The following is a 27,817-nucleotide window of genomic DNA, read 5'->3' on the forward strand; positions in this document are numbered from 1 at the left end:
TTTGGGGCTCGATAATGAAAGCTCCTAACACTTAATCCTTAGCCAGCACACACTAACTAGTCTCATTCCCTTTTGAGAACAATGCAAAATTATTTTTCTTCCTTCTCCCGTTTACACTTTGAATCACTGAGCATTTTAGGAATACAGTGGTACGTCGAGATACGAGCTTAATTCGTTCCGGGACTGAGCTCGTATGTCGATTTTCTCATAACTCAAACGAACGTTTCCCATTGAAATGAACTAAAAACAAATTAATTCGTTCCAGCCCTCTGAGAAATGACCAAAAACAGGATATTGGATTGGAAAAAATGTTTGATTTGTTCTGATTTGCCATCTATTAACAAAGTAACACATAACTAGTGGTTTAATATTACTAAAATGTGTTTAATAGTACTAAAATTAGACGGATTTCGAAGGGGGAAGAGAGACGGACAGAGAGAGAGGGGTGACTTTTTGCACGGCAACACGCTCATAACGTAACGTAAACAAATTTAAACGAACTTGGATTACGATGCAGACACACTCAAAAATGAGTTTGATCAAACCTAACACTAAACTTAATTCTAATTTTGTTTGACATTTTGATACCTTCGCCCGGGTTGGCTCTTTTTGCCCCGCCTCCACACTGACTTTCAATCAATATCGAGGATTTTTGGAGTTTGTATTCCCTTCAAAATATTCCCAAAATGATGCATACAAATAACCTCACAATCGGATAACGCACTTGGCATCGAGAAGTAGTATAGTATACGCCATCCGCACTGACTAACGGGAAAAAAACAGTGAAAAATTGCAATACTCCGCCCAGTGCTCGCAGAGACATTACAAAGAGGGAGTTGCGACCAGAGACATTACATGAGGGAGTTGCGGGGAGAGAGCCAGTGCCCATGATGTTCTTATGAGCAGCATCTCGCCTCCGCTGTCTGCTCGTATATCAAAATTTGTCTCGTATCTCAAGAGAAATATTTGCCCGAAATTTGACTCGTATCTCAAATTGCTCGTATGTCGGGCCACTCGAATATCGAGGTACCACTGTACACCCGCAATCCTACTCAGCATATTAAAAAAAATCAACAAATGTAAGTGGATTGATTGCAGATTGCTGACCTTTTACCCAATAAGCAATGTTTTCCCAGCATTTCCCTTTGTTTCAAGCAAAAGCCCAAGAAGTAGAATTAGTGGCTCCATTTGCAAAATAGGGAAAAAGTAAACAGCAAATAACAGGTCATATTCGGAGAATGTTTCATGTCTTTGCATGAAAAATGACTTAATTAACAGCTTTGGGGAGATAATGTTTCTACCATAGTGTGTTTGTGTGTGTGTGTGTGTTTGTTTATTTGGGCCAGATTTAACAGGAAGCGTTTTAGGTTGGGATAAGAAGCCCATTAAAAGTCAGTGCAAAAATAATTAGGTTTTTTTGTTAGTATTATATGTAAGCATTCAATCTCTCTTTACAAACAATATTATTGAAAAATATATCTGTATTAGTAGCAATAATCTCCTTGGGAGTTTTATTGCTGATTACTTTACACGTTAAGCATTACAATGATTATGAGAGGCTTGTTTAGTATTTGTACTTTGCTTTGGCATTTGCCGCAATATTAATTAGGGAAGAATAATTCAATGGCATCAGGTTTCTCTCATTTTTTTCTCTCATTTTGAATGTCAACAAATGTCACAATTCAATTTTGGCCAATTAAAGTCCCCAAATCAGGAAAAGCAAAGTAAGCAACCTATACAATGTGAACATTTTGGTTTTTCCGTTTTTTTTAACCTACTGTTCTTACTGACACATTGGATTGGTTCGCGGGCAGCAATAACATCAACTCGATTTCAAATGGGCCATTTTAGATATAATATTTAGATATATATTTTTAAATTGGATTATAAGAACTGGATCAAAAGCCCTAAATATTCAGTTTTTTTATAGATATAAAACTGTTTATTTGAACTTTTTTTCTTAGTCAGGAAAAACATCTAATAATCATTTGTTTTTCATTTCAAATGGAAACATTTTTTTTCAATTATATTCAATATCAAAGTGGAAAACCGAAAATATTTTTATATATTTATTTTTATTTTTATCATTTGTTTTTCATTTCAAATGGAAACATTTTTTTTCAATTATATTCAATATTAAAGTGGAAAACCGAAAAATATTTTTACATATTTATTTTTAGATTTTACAAAATGCTTTTTGACCTAAAAACACCAAAAGAAAAAATCGATAAAAAATTGCAATTATTGATTTAAAAAGGGGAAAATCAGGAAATATAACATAGATCTATAATCTTCATTTCAATTTGATCCTAAAACAGAAAGTTGGCACTTATGTTTTACTTACTCGGGCCGCACAAAATGGGGCGGCGGGCCAGATTTGTCCCCCGGGCTGCCACTTTGACACCTGTGCCTCAAGTGACTCTATATTTGTTGTTATCTTTTTTGTGTTTACAATATAACCCCGGGGAACAGATTTAATATTTAAAAACAAAAAAAAGTGTTTTTTTAATCCTTTAAATAACATGTACTTCTTTCCTTCCAAAGGGCTTAATGATTCTACTGCAAAACCTTCCAACAATGCACTGGGGCAACGAGGAAGTCAGCGTACTTCTGGCCGAAGCCTATCGGTTGAAGTTTGCCTTTGCCGACGCCCCCAACCACTACAAAAGATGATAATTCTCTCCCTGTTCACACCTGATGAACCTGTAAAAGGACTGATTATGCCCAAAAGCAGATTAAACAAACTTTATGGATGAAGCACTGAACATTTGGACATGGAATCTTTTTTTTTTAACTGCAATTTTTGCCTCCAAAATTCACATTCTGGGAGATAGACTTGGGAGAACCCCCCACCCCACTCCAGAAAAAGCTGCAATCCGAGCTTTTTTAGTCCATTGTGTCTATCAAGTCAACGGAAGGCGTCAAAAAGGGCAAAATGCGCCATTGGCCTTCTTTTCTGCTCATGGAACATTGACCTCTCCTCTTTGTCCCCTGGAGGGACGAAGAAGAACACTACAGCGGAGAATTCCTCTTTCCCAACTTGCAAATAAATGAGCTTCATTGGAGTATAAGCATTTTTTCCCCTCTCAACCCAAGTGGATCTGAAGCAATGATCAGATGTTTGTATCCTTATCACTTCACAAGAAGATTAAGCGTGTGTTGAAAATGGCCGATGTTTATTTTAATGCCGTTTTTCAAGTCGTTCCTTTCTCCACTTGCTGATAAGAGCAGTCATCGGAATGACTTGCTTTTCTTTGACATGGCTTTTTGCCATGTAATGCCTCTTTAAATCCGCCTTCGTTTATTCCTTATTGTTTACAGAACTAGCCTATGAATTTGTGCCTGGAGTTTGGCCCGGGGGGGGGGCTATTTTAATTTTTTTTTTATTTTTTTATATTCCACATGTACAGTGGTACCTCGATATACGAGCGTAATTCGTTCCGGGACTGAGATCGTATGTCAAATGAACGTTTCCCATAGAAATGAACTAAAAACAAATTAATTTGTTCCAACACTCTGAAAAAACACCAAAAACAGGATATTGGAATGGAAAAAATGTTTGATTTCCTCTAATTCGCCATCTATTAACAAAGTAACACAACTACTGGTTTAATATTACTAAAATGTGTTTAATAGTACTAAAATTATACGGATTTTGAAGGGGGGAGATAGAGAGACGGACAGAGGGGGGGGGGGGGGGGGCTTTTTGCACAGCAACGCGCTCGTAGCATAAACACATTTAAATGAACTTGGATTACGATGAAGACATACTCAAAAACAAGTTTAAGCTTACATTAAACTTAATTCTAATTTTGTTTTAAATTTTGATACCTTTCTTCTCCCGTGTTGGCTCTTTTTGCCCCGCCTCCACACTGAGTTTCAGTCAATATCGAGGGTTATTTGAGTTTGTATTCCCTTCAAAATATTCAGAAAATGTTGCTCACAAATGTCCTCACAATAAGATAACGCACGACCACTTGCCAACGAGAAGTAGCATATATAACTCTCATATTAGCGATCGCCTCGCAATGACTAACAGGGAAAAAAAACACTTTAAAAAATGCAACGCTCCGCCCAGTGCTCGTAGATATTTGTTATACACGAAAGAGATGCGGCAAAAAATCATAAACAGCCTCTCATGTCTTGGCCACCTGGCTTTCTCATATCTCGACATAATTATTTTACTCGTATCTCGAATTGCTCGTATGTCGGGGTGCTCGTATGTCGAGGTACCACTGTACTTCTATACATACATTTATGTATGTTCATAAGGACAAGAGTTTTTTTCCTTTAATATATATTTAACTAAACTCACCATTATTTTGGTGTTATTTTCTTATCATGCAGTATGCACATCAATTCATAGCCATATTAACTGATTGCCTGGCAATGACAACGGTAGGCATATAATCCATATTGAAATGGACATCAGTCACCGTCAATGGCGGCAAACGAGTTATTCCAGCGTGCTCTCGCAAGCATCCCCGCAGTGATGAAAGCGCAAATCCTTTTTTGACAGCGCCCACAACACCAAACTTCAAACTACCTTTGAAGAATTTTACGCAGGCTACCCCAGAGTAGTATTTCCCCATGGTAGTTTTTTTTTTGGTTACCTCTTTCTTCTTAGGTAAAAAAAAACTTCCAACCATCAGCAAAAATGAAGAAAAAATACCCTGTTCGGCATAAGTGGCCACAGAAGTAAAGAAATGGCATGTAATGTACTGGTTCTGAAAGAAAAATCATGTACAGAAATTAAGTGTAAATAGAAAATGTAAATAAATCCTCTATGACAAAGTCTGCAAAGTGTTTTATTTTTTCTTTCTTCAGTTATTTTTGATCCCTACACTTTTTACTTCATTTGTTGTATTGTTCCAAGGAAGTGATTAAGTGTAATGCATTGTAATCCACAAAGTGTGCGTGTGTGTGTGTATGTTTGTGTGTATGTGTGTGCATAAGTGTGTGTGTGTGCGTGAGGATGTTGGAGTTTCCTGGCTCTTGTTAGGCTGAGTGATGTTCACACAGGCAGCCAATTATGGAGTAGTGGTCACTTGAGGACTCCAGTCACTTCATGGGAAATTAAAAATACATTAGTAGCAACAATGGTCGCAGAAACGTGCCCGTCTGTGCAGTTGGCTTCATTCTATTCGTCTGTCCTTCCTCTCCTCGGGGGGGTATTACATCATTATACGGCCAAACCTCGCATGAGCTTTGGGTCTGGACCCAAAAAGTTTAGCCGAGTCGTGAAAATGTTCATTAGCTTTCGGCAAAAGACTTGCGAAGAAGTCAATCTCAAAAGGTGGAGTAATAGGCGATTGTACTGAGACTATTGTCATTAAACTGATGTTTGAATTTAAAATAGAACAATACATTTATGTCTAAAATGTCTTTCCTATTTCTGCATCCTCACCCTCTCGCTACTGTGACAACGTAATTTCCCGAATACGGGATGAGTAAAGTTATACAATCCAATCCAAAACCGCTGGCACAAAGCGACAAAAGATACAACCTCATGTTATGTAAATAATAATGTCTCTGGTCGCAACTCCCTCTTTGTAATGTCTCTGCGGAGCATTGCATTTTTTCAGTGTTTTTTCCCTGTTAGTCAGTGCAAATGGCGGAGCGATCGCTAATAATAATAAATAAACCCTTATACTACTTCTCGTTGGCAAGTGGTCGTGCGTTATCCTATTGTGAGGACATGAATACAAACTGAAACAACCCTCGATATTGACTGAAAGTCAGTGTGGAGGCGGGGCAAAAAGAGCCAACCAGGGAGAAGAAAGATATCAAAATGTCAAACAAAATTAGAATTAAGTTTAGTGTTAGTCCAATATCCTGTTTTTGGTGTTTTTTCAGAGGGTTGGAACAAATTATTTAGTTTTTAGTTCATTTCAATGGGAAACGTTCGTTTGAGTTACGAGAAAATCGACATAGGAGCTCAGTCCTGGAATGAATTAAGTTCGTATCTCGAGGTACCACTTTACTACTTTTGAACAGGAATCTGATCATTAACAGATACATCAGTGTAAATCCAGGAATTTCTGTACAATTGGGCCTTTCTGTGATGTGTCTTTTGAGGTTACTGTAGGGCGCTAAAGTGCTGCGTCTGCGAGAATAGCGAATGACCGCATCGGCCTGAAAGTGACTGCAGTGATAAAGGCAGAAGGGTTTGCAATGAATGACACACTCAGTGGAGTACGTAATTAAATGTGGGTGTGTTTTTGTGTCACTGTGGTAATTTAACACTAACTCATTGGATACCGTTGACAGTGACAGACGTCTAATCCATTAGAAGTGTATCTGTGTGGGGTGCGGGGGGTTCTTGCAGCTGCCTGATTGGTCACTTTTGCCAAAAGCCTTGTTGCTCCCCTTCCCAGATTACGTGTCCTTGAGCTGGACGGGGTAAGCTATTTTCCCACAGCATTGACAAGACAGCCTTATTCTGAGCGCAAGGTTGCTGACCATTTGGCTTTGGCCAAAAACACTCACCTTGCCGTAATTTGAGAGGACGGCAACATTGCAAATTCGATAAGGTTGCCAGCGTACATCACTTTTTTGACACTTGGGTTTAGCGAGCATTTTATGCACGGCAACACGCTCGTAACGTAACATAAACCAATTTAAATGAACTTGGATTAGGATGCAGACACACTCAAAAATAAGTTTAATCGAACCTAACACTAAACTTAATTCGAATTTTGTTTGACATTTTGATACCTTTCTTCTCCCGGGTTGGCTCTTTTTGCCCCGCCTCCACACTGACTTTCAGATGCAACCTATCAAGGGTTGTTTGCTTTTGTATTCACTTCAAAATATTCCCAAAATTATGCACACAAATGTCCTCGCAAAATGATAACGCACGACCATTTGCCAACGAGAAGTAGTATGTACGCCATTCGAAAGGGAAAAAAAAACAATGAAAAAATGCAACGCTCCGCCCAGTGCTCACAGAGACATTACAAAGAGGGAGTTGCAACCAGAGACATTACAAAGAGGGAGTTGCGGGGAGAGAGTCAGTGGCCATGATGTTCTTATGAGCAGCATCTCGCGTCCGCTATCTGCTCGTATATCAAAATTTGTCTCGTATCTCAAGATAAATATTTCCCGAAATTTTACTCGTATCTCGAATTGCTCGTATGTCGGGCCACTCGTATGTCGAGGTACCACTGTAATTCAATCTGCAAAATGCACTTATTGTTGACGTTGCCCTGACACTAAATGAAACCATAATTCTACCTATCGACTGATTTATTTCATTTTATTGTGATAACAATTTTAGTATTGGTCCATATATAAAGCGCACTGGATTGTAAGGCGCCCTGTCTATTTTGGAGAAATTTTAAGAGTTATGTGCGCCTTATAGTCGGGAAAATACTATATTTTGAATGAAAAGTATGCAATGTCTTTCAATGAAAAGTGCATGTTTACTCTTTAGCCGCAATTGACGGAGATTGACGTCCATTCCGTTTTAACTGGGAGGAATGATAGCAAATGACTCTTCCGAGTCCACGGGAATCGGACCTCTATCTCCGCCAACGGCATTGGAACATGATTACTCACAGCCAGTGTTTGCACTTAGCGGATTTATATCTTTCCTCTGCTGTGTTATAGATGTCTGACTATCTGCTGCCTGACTTTGATTAGACCTACTGCGTAAACCACCAAAGCCTTTCACCACATCAGGGATCTTTCAGAGTACAAAGGTAAGGACGCCCGAGATAAGCATGTACAAAAAAAATAGATAAACAAAAATCAGTCGACGCTTGCAGACGTTGAAACGCATTCGCCGCCTTTGGAATCCTACCAATAGGCAGTGGGAAGGCCCAAAAGGGGAATTAGGAGTTATCGTATTTTCTCGCATATTCGCCGTGTATGTAACTAAAAAAAATTGATGACTGAATAAAGGGTACGGCTTATATGTGCACAAATTCGACTTGGCATGCACGAAACTGCAAGGTGACAAAGACGAAACGCGATAACTCAAGATAATATGGCCGATGCGGTCATTTATTTCAAAATAGAAAAAAGATAAACAGATAAAAGGCTCGTCTATGAATGAAATTCAAGAAAAAAAAAACATATCTTGCATAATAGGTGAAAAAAACTCAACTTGCGTCTTCCATTGCTAGGTCAGGGCGCCACCATCTTACCTTTTACCGGTAGTTAAACATGCTCTTTCCATTTTTACAGTATATCAGAAATACCAGAATCAGGGGGCGTCTTATATGAGAGAATCGTGAAATGCTATAATTGCATCCAGAGAGTCGAACACACTTTCTGGTTGTATTGCTCACCTGACTTCCTTTTTGAAATTCGTCTACGTGCAGGCAAAACCCTTTCGGAAATCCAGCAGACGATTCTTTCGAATTATACAATATCTCAGAATTACCATAATCAGGGGGCGGCTTATACGAGAGAATTGTAAAATGCTGTAATGCAAAGACCAATTGTTTCAGGCTATTATGATATTTCTGTTGTTTTTTGATAGCCATCTGCTTCGGCACTCTTCACTTATTTATCATAGCCGTACAATTTCATAAAAGAACAATATTAACTGCAGCCTTCATGGATTATGAATCAGTGCAAATGAGGTCGTACGGCGAATGACGCGGCTGTGTTACGGAAAGAGCGGCGACATTCCAAAGTGTTAGAGATTCTCTGAAGTGGTGTGGAGATATCGCTGCGTCTCAGCAGGGGGTCGCTTCAATGCCGCGCGCAGGATCGTGACGGCGAATTAACATTTCAGCATGCTTTGCAAATGGCGCTTGACGAGAGGGAGGAGACGGCGAGAAGTATTTTGACTTCTCCGGAGCGTCCTGTCGAGACACCGCCTGCTTTGAACGCGGGAGAGAGGTGGGAACGGGCCAGATGTGGCGAGGAGCCAGACGTGAGCCAGGATGGGGAAAGGCAGATCAGGTGAAGGGAAGTGAGAAAAGAGCGAGCATGGGGTGACGAACAAGATTTCACGGCGCTCTTCTCGCAAATCATTTGTACTCAACATGTTCACACTCAACAGGCGCTCTGATGCTAGCTGGCAGAAAGCGTCTCTACTAACTGAAAACTGTAGCTGTGTCACTGAGTTCAACACCGACAATGTAGACGTTATTGATTAATACAGTGGTACCTCGACATACGAGTGCCCCGACATACGAGCAATTTGAGATTCGAGTCAAATTTTGAGCAAATATTGATCTTGAGATACGAGACTAATTTTGATATACGAGCAGACAGCGGACGCGAGATGCTGCTCATAAGAACATCATGGCCACTGGCTCTCTCCCCACAACTCCCTCTTTGTAATGTCTCTGCGAGCACTGGGCGGAGCATTTTTTCAGTGTTTTTTTTCCCCGTTAGTCAGTGCGAATGGCGGCGCTTGTTCGCTAATACGAGAGTATATACTACTTCTCGTTGGCAAGTGGTCGTGCGTTATCCTATTGTGAGGACCTTTGTGTGCATCATTTTGGGAATATTTTGAAGGGAATACAAAAGCAAACAACCCTCGATATTGACTGAAAGTCAGTGTGGAGGCGGGGCAAAAAGAGCCAACCTGGGAGAAAATTAGAATTAAGTTTAGTGTTAGGTTCGATTTAAACTTATTTTTGAGCGTGTCTGCATCGTAATCCAAGTTCATTTAAATTTGTTTATGTTATGTTACGAGTGCGGTGCCATGCAAAACCCCCTCTCCCCCCTCTCTCTCTGTCCGTCTCTCTCTCTCCCCCTTCGAAATCCGTATAATTTTTGTACTATTAAACACATTTTAGTAATATTAAATCACTAGTTATGTGTTACATTGTTAATAAATGGCGAATTAGAACAAATCAAAATGTTTTTCCAATCCATTATCCTGTTTTGGGTGTTTTTTCAGAGGGTTGGAACAAATTAATTTGTTTTTAGTTCATTTCAATGGGAAACGTTCATTTGAGTTACAAGAAAATCGACATACAAGCTCAGTCCCTGAACGATTTAAGCTCGTATCTCGAGGCACCACTGCATAGGGTACCATTTTGCCAAATGAATGATATCATTTCTCATTTACTGGCATTTGGACATCTTGTACCCCAAACTACTCTGTAAATACAACATCTATATTTGGAAGACATTGCAGCCAGCAAATATCTGCTACTTTTTAGACTTTAAGTGTATAATAGAGCATCTTGCATCAAAAGTCCACTTTTTTTATTTTTTTGAAAATTCACTCAAAGCTCAGATTCTAAGTCCAATATAATAAAATACAAAAACTCACATTCAATTCTCTAAGTATAAGCTAAGTGTTTTCCATTCAATGCAACTTAATAAATAATTCATGAAGATGCGCGCAATAGTGCTTCAGTCTAACAAAAGAGAGCAACATGAACTCAAAGTATATTAAAAAATGTCAAAGCACCTCAGGGAGCTCTTTGTGTTTATACATAAAAAAAGATATGTAAAGCTTTTTTCTTTTTTAAATGATACTGAAGCTGCGTGTCGCTGTCACAATAGGAACCCTCTGGTGTCTTGCTGAATTTGTGGCGGATAATTTTGGCACTGTTGTTTAAGTCATACTTTGATCAGTGTGAACCGAAATGCAAATACTCCTCTAAGACAGTTACTTGATGAGTGTAATGTATTTTTGCATTATAAGTCCCAGTTTTTTTTTTCCTGGGCTTGCCACTTATATAGTCACAAGTTGTGAAGAGGAAGACGTGTTCGGAATAACTATTAAAGCCCCATTATCTCCTCAGAGGGTACAGCATTTGATACGTTGGACTTTACTGAGGCATAACACAGTCATTTTCTTTATAGGGTGGTACCTCGAGATATGAGCTTAATTCTTTCCGGGACTGAGCTCGTATGTCGATTTTCTCGTAACTCAAACGAACGTTTGCTATTGAAATGAACTAAAAGCAAATTAATTCGTTCCAACCCTCTGAAAAAACACCGAAAGAGGATAATGGATTGGAAAAACATTTTGATTTGTTCTAATTCGCCATCTATTAACAAAGTAACACATAACTAGTGGTTTAATATTACTAAAATGTGTTTAATAGTACTAAAATTATACGGATTTCGAAGGGGGGGACGGACAGAGAGCGGGGCTGGGGCTTTTTTCACGGCAATGCTGTCGTAACATAACATAAACAAATTTAAATGAACTTGAATTACGATGCAGACTGCAGTTTAATCAAACCTAACACTAAACTTAATTCTAATTTTGTTTGACATTTTGATACCTTTCTTCTCCCGGCCAGGTTGGCTCTCCTTGCCCCACCTCCACACTGACTTTCAGTCAATATCAAGGGTTATTTGAGTTTGTATTCCCTTCAAAATATTCCCAAAATGATGAAGAATGAGTAGTATATATGCCATTCGCACTGACTAACGGGAAAAAAAACACTGAAAAAATGCAACGCTCCGCCCAGTGCTCGCAGAGACATTACAAAGAGGGAGTTGCGACCAGAGACATTACACAAGGGAGTTGCGGGGAGAGAGACAGTGCCCATGATGTTCTTATGAGCAGCATCTGTCTGCTCGTATATCAATTTTTTTCTCGTATCTCAAGATAAATATTTGCCCGAAATTTTACTCGTATCTCGAATTGCTCGTATGTCGGGCCACTCGTATGTCGAGGTACCACTGTAAAACAAAATAAAGCGCAGGGCGTTTTAATCCCATTTCACTGGTCAGGAAGTAGCCAAAACGTAGGTAACATAAGGTAGGATTTTTCATTAGTGTTCAATACATTGTTGTGTAGGAAATTGTTCCAGCACCACTTACACAGTGTTATGGTGATTCTGCCTCTGGTTTGAACTTGTATGGTTCAATTGGTGTGTAAAAACCCATGACAGTTGGACGATAATATGCCAGTGCTGTCTGTTCCTTCATTTGGTAGTCCAAATTCTCCTTGTTTTCGGGGAATTTGACCTGCGCCTACTGTCTCTAGTGTTCATTTACATGTTGAGTCTCCTAATTAGCCTAAGGGTCCTTAAGGAAACTAAATCACCTCGGCAGTTTCTCATTCCCCAGCTTAGTGTCGGAACAGAAGCAGTTCCTTCCGCGTCGAGCTTGAGAAAAGGGCTGAAAGGGTCGTCTTGGCAGGCGGGGACAGAAGTGACAAATTAAAGCCCCGCAAGCTTCAAAAGGAGCTTCAGCAAGCCAGCCCATTTTTTTAATAAGCACAATCCCTGTCTGAAATCTTGCGGTGTAATAAAGCGAGATAGACCGCCTACATTTGTAATCTCCCTTTCATTTGACTGTGGATTTGTTGCCGTTTCACACTGTGCTCCCGGTGCCTTGTATAATGGATACAGTGGTACCTTGAGATACGACCTTAACTCGTTCCGGGACTGAGCTCGTATGTTGATTTTCTCGTAACTCAAACGAACGTTTCCCATTAAAATGAACTAAAAACAAATTAATTTGTTCCAACCCTCTGAAAAAACACCCAAAACTGGATATTGGATTGGAAAAAATGTTTTATTTGTTCTAATTCGCCATCTATTAACAAAGTAACACGTAACCAGTGGTTTAATATGACTAAAATGTGTTTAATAGTACTAAAATTATACGGATTTCGAAGGGGGAGAGAGAGAGACGGACAGAGGGGGGTCTTTTTGCACGGCAACGCACTCGTAACATAACATAAACAAATTTAAATGAACTTGGATTACTAGAATCGAACCTAACACTAAACTTAATTCTAATTTTGTTTGACATTTTGATACCTTTCTTCTCCCAGCCGGGTTGGCTCTATTTGCCCCGCCTCCACACTGACTTTCACTATCGATGGGCTGTTTGCTTTTGTATTCCCTTCAAAATATTCCCAAAATGATGCACACAAATGTCCTCATAATAGAATAACGCACGACCACTTGCCAACGAGAAGTAGTATACAGACACTCCTCAACTTACGAACGCAATTGGTTCCGAGCGATTGTTCATAAGTTGAATTTGTTTGTAAGTTGATTTAGTGCTATATTTTGTATTATAATTTATGTTTAAGGCCTATATAAGTATATTGAAGGTTTATATAAGTGCATTTGTATGTTTAAGGCTTGTATAAGTAACACGCATTGGTTTGTACTGAAAAAAAAAAACATTTAATAAAATGGAGAGAATATGTACAGTACTGTAGAGAGAGAGATAGATTTATGTATTAGAAACTGGCCAAAAGAAGCGACCTAATGACGATTGCACAGTTTTCTTCTTTTTTTCATCATAAATGATGCAGTAGCACTGTATGGCATCATTCAATTGATTTGCAAACTTTGTGCAACGTTCAATATTTGGGTCCTGCTGCTCGATCTTTCTGTTTATAAATGGTACTGACGGTCGAACGATGTGCAACGCTCACCACTTTCTGACGCGCATCAAGCTTCGTTATTATTGCCACTCGTTTCAAATGAAATGGCTTGCCTCTTCCTTGCAACTCCCTCAATAGAAGCCTTTAGCTTTTTACCAACCATATTCAATATTGGATGCATGAGATATTTAATGATACAAATGAAAAAGGTTCTTTGCACACTGGAGATACATTCACGCACTTCCGCATTGCAACGAAGAAGAAGGTAGATGCTGGGTGAGCTGAGCTCTCACAGCGCCAGGCGTCGGTATTAGCGGCAGAAAGAAGTACTACTCCGAAAAAGGCGCGAAATACAAAATTGGACTTGCGAACATTTTTGGACTTAAACGCAATTTGCAGACATGTTCGTATGTACCGTTGTTCGTAAGTTGAATGTTCGTAAGTAGGGGAGCGTCTGTATACGCCATTCGCACTGACTGACGGGAAAAAAAACACTGAAAAAATACAACGCTCCGCCCAGTGCTCGCAGAGACATTACAAAGAGGGAGTTGCAACCAGAGACATTACACGAGGGAGTTGCGGGGAGAGAGACAGTGTCCATGGTGTTCTTATGAGCAGCATCTCGCGTCCGCTGTCTGCTCGTATATCAAAATTAGTCTCGTATCTCAAGATAAATATTTGCCAGAAATTTTACTCGTATCTCGAATTGCTCGTATGTCGGCCCACTCGTATGTCGAGGTACCACTGTATTGAGTTCCGGAGGCGAAGACCAAACAGACGGCAGGCGTTTGTCTCTGGGCTTACCCAACGATTTTGGGATGTCACATGAATATAGTTCTCGTTTACTGAGTGCAAATGTCAACAATCATTCCATCATCCCACTTCCTATTCCCTTGTTTAACGGGGAGACCGGCTCACTCTTATTGATTGGCCGTGCGTAAAAGGTCACCAACATTTGGCCGATGGATGGATTACCCGGGCGTGCTCGTTGATGTTCGTAAAAAAGAAAGGGTATTTCTGATAAATACGCGTGAACGGAACATGTACAGGTAACTCCATTCCTCCTCGCTAGCCGTCTTTTCAAGGTTATGGGAACTCGTAAGCATTCTAAATCTCATTAGTGAAGCAACATGTCTGTTTTAGAGCAATTTGCTGCTTCTCATTGCGGCCTTTCATGCATAATGTAATGGTTTTTAGTCTGGGTGATCAGACCGTGCGCATAGGTGGGATCCTCCCACTTACGGCTCGTTACGCCACGCGTTCCGGTAGCTCATCAGCGAGCAGCCGTTCAGCCGTCTAGCGTAATGCGTTATTAAATATTTACTTGGTCCGATGCCACCGCTGCGCAACATTAGAACTATTTCATGGTCGTCATTAGAGGACCTCATGAAACATGGTGAGCGGAGGTCGACAAGTGCGTACGGTAAGCGCATCGCTTGCCGGTGCGGTGACAGTCGACTTTTAAACATCTGTCCCGGCATGTTACGCGCCTAATGAGGCTTAAGTCTGAAGAAAGCGCAAAGGTTCTACTCTCAGATAGAACAGGAGTGCTCCCTCGGTCCTCCGCCAATAAGAGACCTTTGAATATGTTAGTCTGACTTGACTTTGAATCCAAATTTTAGTACAGTGGTACCTTGAGATGCGAGCTTAATGCGTACCGGGACTGAGCTCGTATGTTGATTTTCTCGTAACTCAAACGAACGTTTCCCATAGTAATGAACTAAAAACAAATTAATTCGTTCCAACCCTCTGAAAAAACACCCAAACAGGATATTAGATTTGAAAAACATTTTTATTTGTTCAAATTCGCCATCTATTAACAAAGTAACACATAACTATTGGTTTAATAGTACTAAAATGTGTTTAATAGTACTAAAATTAGACAGATTTTGCGGAGGGGGAGCTTTTGCACGGCAATGCGCTCGTAACATAATACAAACAAATTTAAATGAACTTGGATTACGATGCAGACACACTCAAAAATATTTTTAATCGAACCTTACACTAAACGTAATTGTAATTTTGTTTGAAATTTTGATACCTTTCTTCTCCCGGGTTGGCTCTATTTGCCTCGCCTCCACCCTGACTTTCAGATGCAACCTATCGTGGGTTATTTGCTTTTGTATTCCCTTCAAAATATTCCAAAACTGATTCACACAAATGTCTTCACAATAGGATAACGCACGACCACTTGCCAACGAGAAGTTATTTGCTCGAAATTTAACTCGTATCTCAAATTGCTCGTATGTCGGAGAACTCGTATGTCGAGGAACCACTGTATTGATGTCAAATTTCAATTTAATTCTACATTCTAGGTAGGTGGTTCACTCTCAAAGGGCTTCTTAGTCGCGTTCCGTCACTGTGTTTTTCACAGATAAAGTTGACTAAATAGAAAGCCATTTTTCACCACTTGGATCGGATACAAAGCTCGGCTACTCTGCTGTTTGGGGAACAATATCCCGACGTGGCTGCCAAACACCAATCCTGCCCTTTAGGTTGCAGAACTTCCTGAATGCAGTCAAATGTTGGCCAGAGGAACCATGAATAGCACCCTCAGCAGGACAGACTCCGCGGGCAAAGCCGCGAGATGGTGTTCACTGGGCGCCTTCGCCGCATCTCCAGTGGCATATAGCGCTTCGGCAAAGTCAAAACAAACCGGGGGGGAAAGTATTTAATTCCCATCGCCACCCTTGCAAGGCGCGCAAGGGGGAACGCAGCCAGCTGGCTGAAGATGTCAACAATAAACAAACACACGGTGTGGCTCCAATAAGCAACCTGCGACTGAGAAATATTCACCGTCCCCGGCGGTCATATTTTCCCTTCCGGCTGCAGGGCCGGATATTGATAAAGCTGGAACAGGATTGGGTGCGCCGTATAACACGACTATCGCTCAACGCCGCGTGAGGAATGCTCTGTGAGGAAATAGATATTCTTCTGCTGTCAAGTGCTCGTAGATATCTGTAATACACGAAAGAGATGCGGCAAAAAAGACAGTGGGCTACAATGGTAAACAGTCTCTAATGTCATGGCCACCTGGCTTGGTCGCATCTCGAAATTTTGATCGTATCTAGGGCGAATTATTCGATCGAAATATTCATCGTACCTCGAGCATGTCGTAGGTAGAGCTGATTGTAGGTCGAGGTACCACTGTATAATATTTAGATTTTTTTATTTATTTTTAATTGGATTATAAGAACTGGATCAAAAGCCCTAAATATTCAGTTTTTTAATAGGTATAAGACTGTTTTTAATAGAAATAAAACTGTTTATAGGAAATATGATATACATCTATAATCTTCATTTGAATTTGATCCTAAAACAGAAAGTTGGCACTCATGATTTACTTACTCGGGCCACACAAAATGATGCGGCGGGCCAGATTTGGCCCCCGGGCCGCCACTTTGACACCTGTGTGATATATCTATCGCTTTACTCCCAGCGTGAATGTGTCGCGGTCCCATTCCCACGCAGACCCCGCTGTGTTGTGCGTCTGAGCGCTCCCACTGTGAGGCCTGTGGCGTCGAGCGTGTGGAGACCCTCAGCCACAGTCGCCGCCGCCGTGTGTAATTGTGCGCCAGGAAAGCCACTTTGTCAGCACTGCTCCCGAGCCTCGTTGACGCCGTGAATATCATTTAACAAACCCTTTCACGGTAAAGTGCTCATTCCCTGACACGTGTGCTGCATCCCATGGCTTTAAGTATGACTTCAACCGCCGTATAAGCCGCTCTAAATGACTGTAATTGTCATTTGCTCTTGTTGACACCAAACGTGCAGGTTTTTTACAATCCGCAAAGGCAGAAGTGATTCTTATTGAATCACCAAAAACACGCCAACACAAAGAGGAAGTAACAAAAAGTGGGCAGGAAATGCCACTATAGTGGTACCTTGAGATGAGACCTGAATTCGAGTTACGAGAAAATTGACTTACGAACTCAGTCCTGTAACGAATTTAGATCGTATCTCGAGGTACCACTGAACTAATAACTTTAACTCATTCATTTTCACACCATTTTTCCTTGCTAGGAATGAATCCTTGTTTCAGTCCCCAAATCATCGTTAACAACTGTTCTTTGGCCCCCCCAACGCAAATGTTTTGATGGTTCCCTGTCAAAAACGACACATCTGGCTTCTGTCAGTCAAAGAGAAACTGCCGACAATCCTCTATTCATATGGACACGCTCTTTATTCAAAATCTAGTTTCATGGTTGGTGGAAATTAAAGTGGTGAGAATGTGGCACAGCAACTCCATTCAAAAGACCTGACTAAACATTTGCATTTGTTCTCAGCACAAAACCCCGAGTGTGAAATTGCACTTTCGATTGCGTAATTTTGAAGAACTGCTGGCTTTCTCTACACAAGTGCTGCTGTTGTGTTAGATATCACATAGTTAGGGTGATGGCAAATGCATTAGCTTAAGCGCCCCATCACTTCTGTCTTTGGCATTCCACTTTGCAATGCCAACAGACTTCGGCACGGGGGATTAATTAGCTTTGCACGTCGCTGCGAGTAAACGGGATCGTGTATCGACTAGATGAACTGTGAAACAGCAAGAAAAAACTTTCTTTTTTTCTCAGAAGGCAAAATGGTTGAAGGGGAAATGATTGTTTGCCTCCGCTAGCAACATTTGCTCTTGTTCTGCTTTGTTAAAAGCCAGTGTAATCAGAGATAGCTTTGATTAACGGCAACAACAACTAAAATCTTCGATATTTCATGCTTCTATTGTTTCAACATGCTTGGGAGATCAATAAGCATTATTCGAGAGGTGATCCCAGCAGAAGAAACGCAAAAGACGTCCTTTTTTAACCGCATTTGCCACATTAATATGTATTGAAAGACTCTAGTTGGAAATCAGTGTATTTACTACACGGACTGAAATGCGGATGAAAGCTCCTCCGGGAGCACTAAACAGTTCAAAATGTCTGGCGGAAAATCTTTGGTTTATCGAGCTGAACTCTCCGCTGGCGGTGCTGGTGGCCAAGCTGAAGTTACGTATTGATCGGGCGTTGCAGAGGAGAGGACCCCGCAGGCCTGACCGAGCACCACGGGCGTGCAGTTTACACACTACAATTCTTTCGGGGGCTCCCTGGAAACTCTCGTTCAACTTTTTCATGCGGCATTATGATCTTGCAAAACTATCAAAATGTTTAGTGGAGCGTTCTCAACACAAAACTGGAGCACGTACCTTACAGAAAAGAGGAAAGGCCGATTAAATCAAGTACAGTGGTACCTCGAGATACGAGCTTAATTCGTTCCGGGACGGAGCTCGTATGTCGATTTTCTTGTAACTCAAACAAATGTTTCCCATTGAAATGAACTAAAGACAGATTCATCCGTTCCAACCCTCTGAAAAAACACCCTTCAAAATATTCCCAAAATGATGCACACAAATGTCCTCACAATAGGATAACGCACGACCACTTGCCAACGAAAAGTAGTATATACTCCTCTCATATTCGTGAACAAGCGCCGCCATTCGCACTGACTAATGGGAAAAAAACACTGAAAAAATGCAACGCTCCGCCCAGTGCTCGCAGAGACATTACAAAGAGGGAGTTGCAACCAGAGACATTACACGAGGGAGTTGCGGGGAGAGAGATCCCTGGCAGATCCTAAGCTTCCAGGACATTATCAGTTTCAACTAGCCAGAGGCAAACATGACATTTTTTTAATTGCAAAATTTCAATACTTAGGCGAGTTGTGAACATTTATTTTCGAATATTCTTGGACAAGATTCTTTCATTGAATTAGTGTGAAAACTCAAATGACACAAGGACGTTTTTTGTTTGTAATCGTAAATCAGATGTTGAGGTATAACATGTGCTTAACATTGCTTTTCTTTGTCCCTCATTGTTCCTCCTTTTAATCGAGGATCACATTCTCGCACTCATGAAGGACATTAAGCACAGTTCAGAGAAAGCGGAGGCCCCAGCAAAGAAGTGCTTCATTACCGCTGGCATTTAGCCGCCATCGCCCTGAACCTTATCCAAGAAAAATGCCACCGTACGCCACGCCGTGCCTCTTATTATATGATGACATCTGTGGAAAGGTTAATACACTTCTTAAGCACAGTTGATGCTCAGCTACTCCCGACCGTTCCAGTGCTATCATCGGTTGTGTACCGCTGGCTTTAATAATTTGATAAGAGGCTCGCCGTGCGGCCCAAAAGGCACCACTCAAGCTTTAAGAATATAATGTCACCCCGGGTTTTGATCTTGCAAATGTGAGCTTTTCATGTCACAAGGCACGCTAAGACCGAGATCTTCAAAATGTGTTTGGAAAAATCTGAATACAGTGGTACCTGATTGGAAAAAAAATGTTTTATTTGTTCTAATTTGCCATCTATTAACAAAGTAACACATAACTAGTGGTTTAATATTACTAAAATGTGTTTAATAGTTCTAAAATTATACGGATTTCGAAGGGGGGAAAGAGAGGGGGGGAGCTTTTTGCTCGGCAACACGCTCGTAACATAAATAAATTTAAATGTACTTGGATTACGATGCAGACACTCAAAAATAAGTTTAATCGAACCTAACACTAAACTTAAATCTAATTTTGTTTTAAATTTTGATACCTTTCTTCTCCCGGGTGGGTTGGCTCTATTTGCCCCACCTCCACCCTGACTTCAGATGCAACCTATCGAGGGTTGTTTGCTTTTGTCTTCCCTTTAAAATATTCCCAAAATGATGCACACAAATGTCCTCACAATAGGATAACGCACGACCACTTGCCAACGAGAAGTAGTATATACTCCTCTCGTATTAGCGAACAAGCTCCGCCATTCGCACTGACTAACGAGGGAAAAAAACACTGAAAAAATGCAACGCTCCGCCCAGTGCTCGCAGAGACATTACAAAGAGGTAGTTGCGACCAGAGACATTACACGAGGGAGTTATGAGCAGCATATCACGTCCGCTGTCTGCTCGTATATCAAAATGAGTCTTGTATCTCAAGATAAATATTAGTCCGAAATTTTACTCGTATCTCGAATTGCTCGTATGTCGGGCCACTCGTATGTCGAGGTACCACTGTACTATGGATCAGAATCGGGTTAAAAGAAAAGAAAAGGCTTTTAAAAGTTTATTTATTCCAGTTGAAGTCAGCCATGCTCTTCGATGCCCCTGCCTTTGCCATTGGTCAGCGGAGATCTCCTTAAGGGGGGCTGATGAATGCTACATGCCGTCATGGCTGGCGTGCTTGTGTCAGCAGGTCAGAAGAAGCTAATGTTGCATGACTCCGCCTGTAATGTTTGGATGAAGGACTCTGATTCAGCCGCTCGCTCATCGTGCCTCGCTTGGAAAAAGTTTCAAAACACGGCCTTTCGCTTCTCCGCCGTTATTTCCCTCGAAATAAGTTATCTGCTCTGATTTAGCTGAGACGATTCCCCTAATGAAACAGACAGCGCGGGCTTCGTGTTTTGTCTTTGCGGCAGCTCACGTAAATGCCGCCAATGAGTTTGGAGTTTTCCCATTACCCCCCTCACCCTGTCGCATCATCTCCACTCCGCATTGGAAAGACGTTGGGCCTAATGAAGGCCCGACCAAGTCACGGGGAAAGCGAAACCGAGAATCTTTTTGTCACCCCGTGCTCCTTAATCAATTTACAGGTCGTGAGGTGCCTTCTCGGCAAGATGATTATTGTTCTAGCGAGGCGGGCGCGCTCGTCTCTCGCTTGTCTAACCTCGCTAACGCCTACGGAGCGGGCGGCCAGATTGAACGATAAAGTCGTCTCGGTGTACCCGTCCTGATTTAGAGCCCCTCGAGAAATAGATACTTATTTTTTTTTTCCTCGCCCATGTTCACTGGAGTGCGACATCATCAACTGCCTCTCACTTCTCATCTCGTTTTTTTTTTTTTGCCTCCCGCTCGAAGATTTAACGTCCGTAAGGTCACTCTACGGGGCTCTCTCAATGTCACTGATCATCAAGCGCCTCGCCTCAGAAGTCACGAATTCTATTCTTGGGCTGTAAAATACTGCAGTCGGTCGACGCCGAGCTGAAAAAAGTTGATCTAAAAATGATGTGCAACCTGCGTATTCACAGAGATTTGAACAATTTATGTTCTGTTGCTTCCTAAAAAGATATTTGGCGTCCATGACAGTCATATTTAAGATCAAGGAATAGACCAAGGGTGTCAAACTCGGGTTTGTTCACGGGCCGCAATAACATCAACTCGATTTCATGTGGCCGGACCATTTTAGATATAATATTTAGATTATTATTTTAAATTGGATTATAAGAACAGGATCAAAAGCCCTAAATATTCAGTTTTTTTTAAGATATAAAACTGTTTATTTGAACTTTTTTTTCTTTGTAAGGGAAAACCTCTAATAATCATTTGTTTTTCATTTCAAATGGAAACCATTTTTTTAAAATCATATTCAATATTAAAGTGGAAAACCAAACATATTTTTATATATTTATTTTTAAATTTTACTAAATACTTTTTGACCTAAAAACACCAAAAGAAAAAAATGATAAAAATTGCAATTATTGATTTAAAAAGGGGAAAATCAGAAAATATAATATACATCTATAATCTTCATTTGAATTTGATCCTAAAACAGAAAGTTGGCACTCATGATTTACATACCCGGGCCGCACAAAATGAGGCGGCGGGCCAGATTTGGCCCCCAGGCCACCACTTTGACACCCGTGGAATAGACCAATTAAACTAGCGTCTGACTTTGCTATTAGAAATGTGCAAGGATGGATTCAGAGTCCTGCTATCACGGGTGTTTACACTAAATAAAAATAAATTATGTAAGGGCGAACTCGGAGCCTCGTTGTTTTTACCGTGCGACGAGTTGGAATACGAATCTGAAAGTGGGCCAGAGAAGGAAAATACATCCCGTGTTGTCGACACTGTCATCGTTAACAACACTTCATTGGCAACATGTCATTTGTCCCTTGGTGAAAGCAGTCTTCAGTAAAATGTTTTGATCAAAACAACACAAGACTTTCTGGTTGGCCCACTTCCATGTGCGCAATCGACTCAGCTCACCGCTTGGTCAAACGAGAAATAAAAATAGAGACTTATAATCGGCAGTGTTCCTGTTGAAGCAATTTCCCCCACACTGCTTTTTAGGATTAAAACAGTGTTTTGCGCTATTTGGGTTTATTTTGGCTTGGTCTATTCCAATCTATTTAATTCAGTAAAGTGTTCTCTGTGGAGATCGTGGGATTTTAGCTGTGAAACCAACTCTTTGATATACTCGTGTGAACGGGCTGTAAACCTGCAAAGAAGCATGCACTGCAGTATAAACAAACAAACAAACAAACAACCCAAAAAAGAATCCCATTGAATCCTTGCACTGACGTCCATACTCCCTTTGGGTTGACAGTTCCGTGTAACACACAGGCTGTGTGCATGTGTAATGCGGTGGAAAGGACGAGGCCTGAATTTATACACTAGAGATGCATGGTGGCTTCAGAATTGGTGTACATTGGTACCCCGAGATACGAGCTTAATTCATTCTGGGACTGAGCTCGTATGTCGATTTTCTTGTAACTCAAACGAACGTTTCCTATTGAAATGAACTAAAAACAAATTAATTCGTTCCAACCCTCTGAAAAAACACCAAAAACAGGATATTGGATTGGAAAAACATTTTGATTTGTTGTAATTCGCCACCTATTAACAAAGTAACACAACTAGTGGTTTAATATTACTAAAATGTGTTTAATAGTACTAACATTACACGGATTTTGAAAGGGGTGGGGGGGGGGGGAGACGGACAGATAGAGGGTGGGCTTTATGCACGGCAACGCTATTGTAACATAACATAAACAAATTTAAATGAACTTGGATTACGATGCAGACACACTCAAACATAAATTCAATCTAACTTTACTCTAAACTTAATTCTAATTTTGTTTATAATTTTGATTCCTTTCTTCTCCCGGGTTGGCTCTCAGCCAATTGTAAGAAATAATGATTCCATTCCTAAATTATTGTTTTTATACTATTTTTTAAATTAATAACATTAAAATGAATCTAAAAAACTGAAATAACTCGGATTATGGCCTCATTAAAACTTTTTTTTTTTTAAATTCTTTAATATTTTACTCAATGGCTGCCATGCCATTGACGGCAATAGACATCCAATGTATATTGACTCGGAGGCCTGCTGGCGTCTCCCAATCAAAACAGATTAGACGCTGTCAATGGCAGGCAATTTGTCAAATAACTGGCCTGTGAATGGTTAACATCCATTTTAAAAAATCAAATTCACAGACACCATGTTTCCTGTCATTAGTAGTCTATTCCGAGATATTTTTTCCTCGGCAATCGTGGCATTACTTCCAAATCCTGACATTTTGATATCATCCGCAGCCAACTAAAGCCCCCTTGCTTGTCATGATTTTTGGAGCTCAAGTATGACGATTACATCCACAAGGTGAACTTGTACTTGCAGGATTCCATTCATTTTAAGTCATGCTTTGTGACCCCTGACTCTTGTTTTGGATTACTTATTGTTCATCTCGCTCTACCTGAAATCCTGCAGGCTCTCCGAGCATCTTTGTGTTTTGACAAGTACGATTCTGGCAGACTGGGAAAGACGGAAAGAGCACTGTTTGTTTTAGCCGTTAGCCCCGTGCGCCAGTCTTTCCATTTCTGTTGCAATTTATAAATCTCACTCATATAAGGACCTTTGTGAAGGTCTTTTTGCAGTTTTTTTGCATTAACATCAGTCTAAAATAGGACTTGGATTGTTGTCTGTGCAGCTAGAGCCGCATCACATGAGACTAAAACCCACCTCAATCTGTGAAATCGCGTGCTTTAAAGTGTGAGTTTGGCAGGGGGGATAGAAAATCGTGTTTTGTAAGACGTGTCCCAGTATGACAAAGATCCCCTCTCACCAGGCATAAACAAAGGCTCCGAAAAAACGAAAGCGAAAAATTCTGTTGACGTGTCGAGAGTGCCAAGCAATTACAAACAACATTAAAAATGTAATGAACCCTATTTGCTTGGGGGCCAGGAGAGAAATAGACCGGGAGTGAAGGATGATGGGAGATGACGGAGGGTGAAAGCGGAATAAAGTTTGGAGAGGGTAGACCATCCTTTTAATACCGAACGAGCTAAAAAGCATTAACCTTTACTTCTGTCAATTTGTCCACCGTACAAAACCGATCCCGATTGCCGAGTAGAAACGAGGTTTTTTAACGTGTGCCGCTGAGGGAAATTGGATTTTTATGACCCCCCTCATCAAATGTAATTAAAAGCAGCCTTCCGGAGATTGGCACGTACATGAGAGAACAAGCTAGGAGGCTTTGTTGAGCATTCAAGGAAAGTCTATGATGTGACGGCCAGGCAGGACACAGTTAAGACCCTCCCCCAATTAATTATTTTTTAAGCATTGTCCAATTTTGTCTGTGTGACCAAGATGAAACACAATTGATGGCAATGTAGACATTTCCTTGACCAACTTCTGGTGGAGTTTAGTTTGTACACACAAATGTCCTCACAATAGGATAACGCACGACCACTTGCCAACGAGAAGTACTATATTCGCAATTCGCACTGACTGACGGGAAGATAAAAAAACACTGAAAAAATGCAACGCTCCACCCAGTCCTCGCAGAGACATTACAAAGAGGGAGTTGCGACCAGAGAAATTACACGAGGGAGTTGCAGAGACAGTGGCCATGATGTTCTTATGAGCAGTCTCTCGCGTCCGCTGTCTGCTCGTATATCAAAATTTGTCCCGTATCTCAAGATAAATATTTGCCCGAAATTTTACTCGTATCTCGAAAAGCTCATATGTCGAGGGACCACTGTATTTACTGTCAATGAAAACATCATGCTTATAGTAATTCAATAAATCACAAGATCAAAAGAAATATGTCAACAAACACATGGATTACTGTTTATGCTAAATTCATAGAAAATCAAAATCAAAATATGCCCGCAATTGGCTGGCCTGCTCCCCATAGTTGGCTGGGAAATGACACCCGCAACCCTCCTGAGGACATGCGTTACAGATGTTTGCAATAAAAATGCATATCAATTAATAAATACTAATTTAGACCGTTTTTCAGTCAACCATGTCTCCATATAATTGTTGACTAATTTAATAATTAGTCGATTAATGGTAGCAGTCGTCAACGCCTGCCATATTCGTAGCATATAAGCATATTCATCCCCCCGGAAGGCAAACATTTTGTCCACCGGGAGCGCTGTACAGCCCACGTAGAACACTTGGCCATTGCCAAAGAGCTTCAAAGGACCTGGCACCCTCTCATCTTCTATTGTATTGTCTGCCTGAGCCAAGAAACATCCTGTTTTTGGCCTGCCGCGTCCATGAGACAGGCCAGAGTTTCCATTCGCAGCTTGCGGATTGTGCGGATTGTTCCCAAAAGCAAGACAAGGTGAATGCCAAATCTACCCGTTTGCCAGTTTTAATAATCGCATCTAAAAAGTCTCTTACACATCATCCTTTGGATTGTCTTCCCTCTACCTTTTAGACACACTGACAAATTGACCCACTCCATTTGCACCCATGATTTATTCATTCATTAAAACAGCATGAAATTTCAATGATGCAAACACGTGCTCAGTTGGCGAAATGTTATCTACAGTGGTACCTCGACATACGAGTGCGCCGACATAGGAGAAATTTGAGATACGAGTAAAATTTCGGGTAAATATTTATCTTGAGATACAAGACAAATTTTGATATACGAGCAGACAGCGGACGCGAGATGCTGCTCATAAGAACATCATGGCCACTGTCTCTATCCCTGTAACTCCCCGGTGTAATGTCTCTGGTCGAAACTCCCTTTTTGTAATGTCTCTGCGAGCGCTGGATGGAGCGTTGCGTTTTTTTCCCCGTTAGTCAGTGCAAATGGCGGAGCGATCGCTAATATGAGAGTCATATATACCACTCGAATGGGCGTCCACGCTGATCATTTTTAGGTGTATCTTACTTCGCTCTATTCCTAATTCCACTGCCCTCTCCTTCCTTCTCCTCCCCTCCCCAACTCCTTCACTTTTTCTTCTCCTCACCTTTGCCATTGATGTTAATAAACTCAATTGAAGCCCTTGTTGCTTCCCCTCAATCATCACCCAACTCAGGGGTGAACAAAGAGAACGGAGGTCGGGCGTCATCGTTATTAATTGTCCGACAGATGAATTTCCAATTACAGTCAGACTGAAGAATTGAGACAGAGCGGGCGGGGTTATCGTGTGATTAATGCTAAGTTCGGGCAATGCATGATTAATTTTAAAAGGCGAGTGGGTGTTTAATCACGGCCACACACGATATGATCAATTATTATGTGTTGGGGGTGCATTAGATTCCTTTTCAGCGCCCCAAACGTATGTCACCTGAGGTTTAGTTAGTTCACTGGTGAATATGTGAGATTACACTTGAGGTAAAAATGAGGATGATTCGCTTCATTCTTAGCCATGAAAAGTTACTGCCGTTGATCTTGCCTACCTGTCAATTCATACGTTTTTTGATCATTTTAAATTGTGTATACTGCATAACAACTTTTATATGGGATTTTTTTAAATTACAGTGGTACCTCGAGATACAAGCTTAATTGGTTCCGGGACTGAGCTCGTATGTCGATTTTTCTCGTAACTCAAACGAACGTTTCCCATTGAAATGAACTAAAAACAAATTCATTCGTTCCAACCCTATGAAAAAAATTGCTCGTATGTCAGGCCACTCGTATGTCAAGGTACCACTGTATCTTGCCATAAATGGTAGGAACGCTGTCAATCATTGCTAAGGGTTGTGCAACACATGTAGACAGACAATACAGCAATTCCCATTTCAAATAGATTGTACATTCAATTGGACAGACTGTACAAAAACATCCCCGCCCTCTACCTAGTTACCCAGCACCGATGTAAATGCGTAGGGCGAAATCAATTACCTACCTCAGCTGCGCAACAGTCATCATGTGTTTATTCTATTATTCAGGCGACAAGGCCCCTGAAGTTGTTCCGGACATGCAGGAATGAAAACCCCCCGACAAGAAGAACTCAACACACTCACACACACACGAGAATTCTTACATGGCTATAGAGAGACAGCTGCCTTATGGACTGCGCTACAGCAGTCCCAGACCACAAAGCACGGCCATCTGGTAAGTGAGGCAAGCGAAAGAAAATAGGCAAACTTTCCAAGTGCCTTTGTCTGCTACAAGAAGCCCTTCTTGTTCCGTGTTCACATTGAAGTACACTGCTCTTTTGTTCATGTCTTCAATTAAATAGGACCTTGTGGATTTTTTTTTTCAAATTCAAAATGCCATCACTTTGCCAGTTTAAAACAAGTGTAAATATCTAATAACTTTGCAATGCCAGGATCTCTCCGCACTCGTTGAATTGCATCTTCAAATTGCCGCTGGTGGCTAAAAACTAACAATGGCAATTTTACCCTTCCAAACAAAGTCAGTTTTAGAGATGGTACAAGCTGACTCTTTTATTATTTTACCTCCAAACCAATTTGTCAGTAAGTATTATGATTTTATCAGATACTCTACTATGCAGATTATTTATTTTTCATAGCAGAGTGATTATGTATTAT

The 27,817-nt window shown here is 40.8% G+C and overlaps 1 protein-coding gene across 5 annotated transcripts in view; it reads left to right on the plus strand.

The window, feature by feature from the left end:
* The window catches only part of tbc1d22a (TBC1 domain family, member 22a), a 137,776-nt gene that overhangs the window by 74,630 nt on the left and 35,329 nt on the right, over nt 1-27,817 (plus strand). For 4 of the 5 annotated variants that reach the window (XM_077593586.1, XM_077593587.1, XM_077593585.1 and 1 more), the window contains one exon: nt 2,545-2,765. In XM_077593586.1, the coding sequence (XP_077449712.1) occupies nt 2,545-2,673 (129 nt within the window). In that variant the 3' untranslated portion in view covers nt 2,674-2,765. Of the gene's footprint in view, nt 1-2,544; nt 2,766-7,611; nt 7,704-27,211; nt 27,378-27,817 lie in introns of those variants that run through there. The other variant, XR_013298308.1, reaches the window with a different exon arrangement.

This window comes from Stigmatopora argus, chromosome 23 (genome assembly GCF_051989625.1).
Source record: "Stigmatopora argus isolate UIUO_Sarg chromosome 23, RoL_Sarg_1.0, whole genome shotgun sequence".
In the NCBI taxonomy this organism is placed as follows: Eukaryota; Metazoa; Chordata; class Actinopteri; order Syngnathiformes; family Syngnathidae; genus Stigmatopora; species Stigmatopora argus.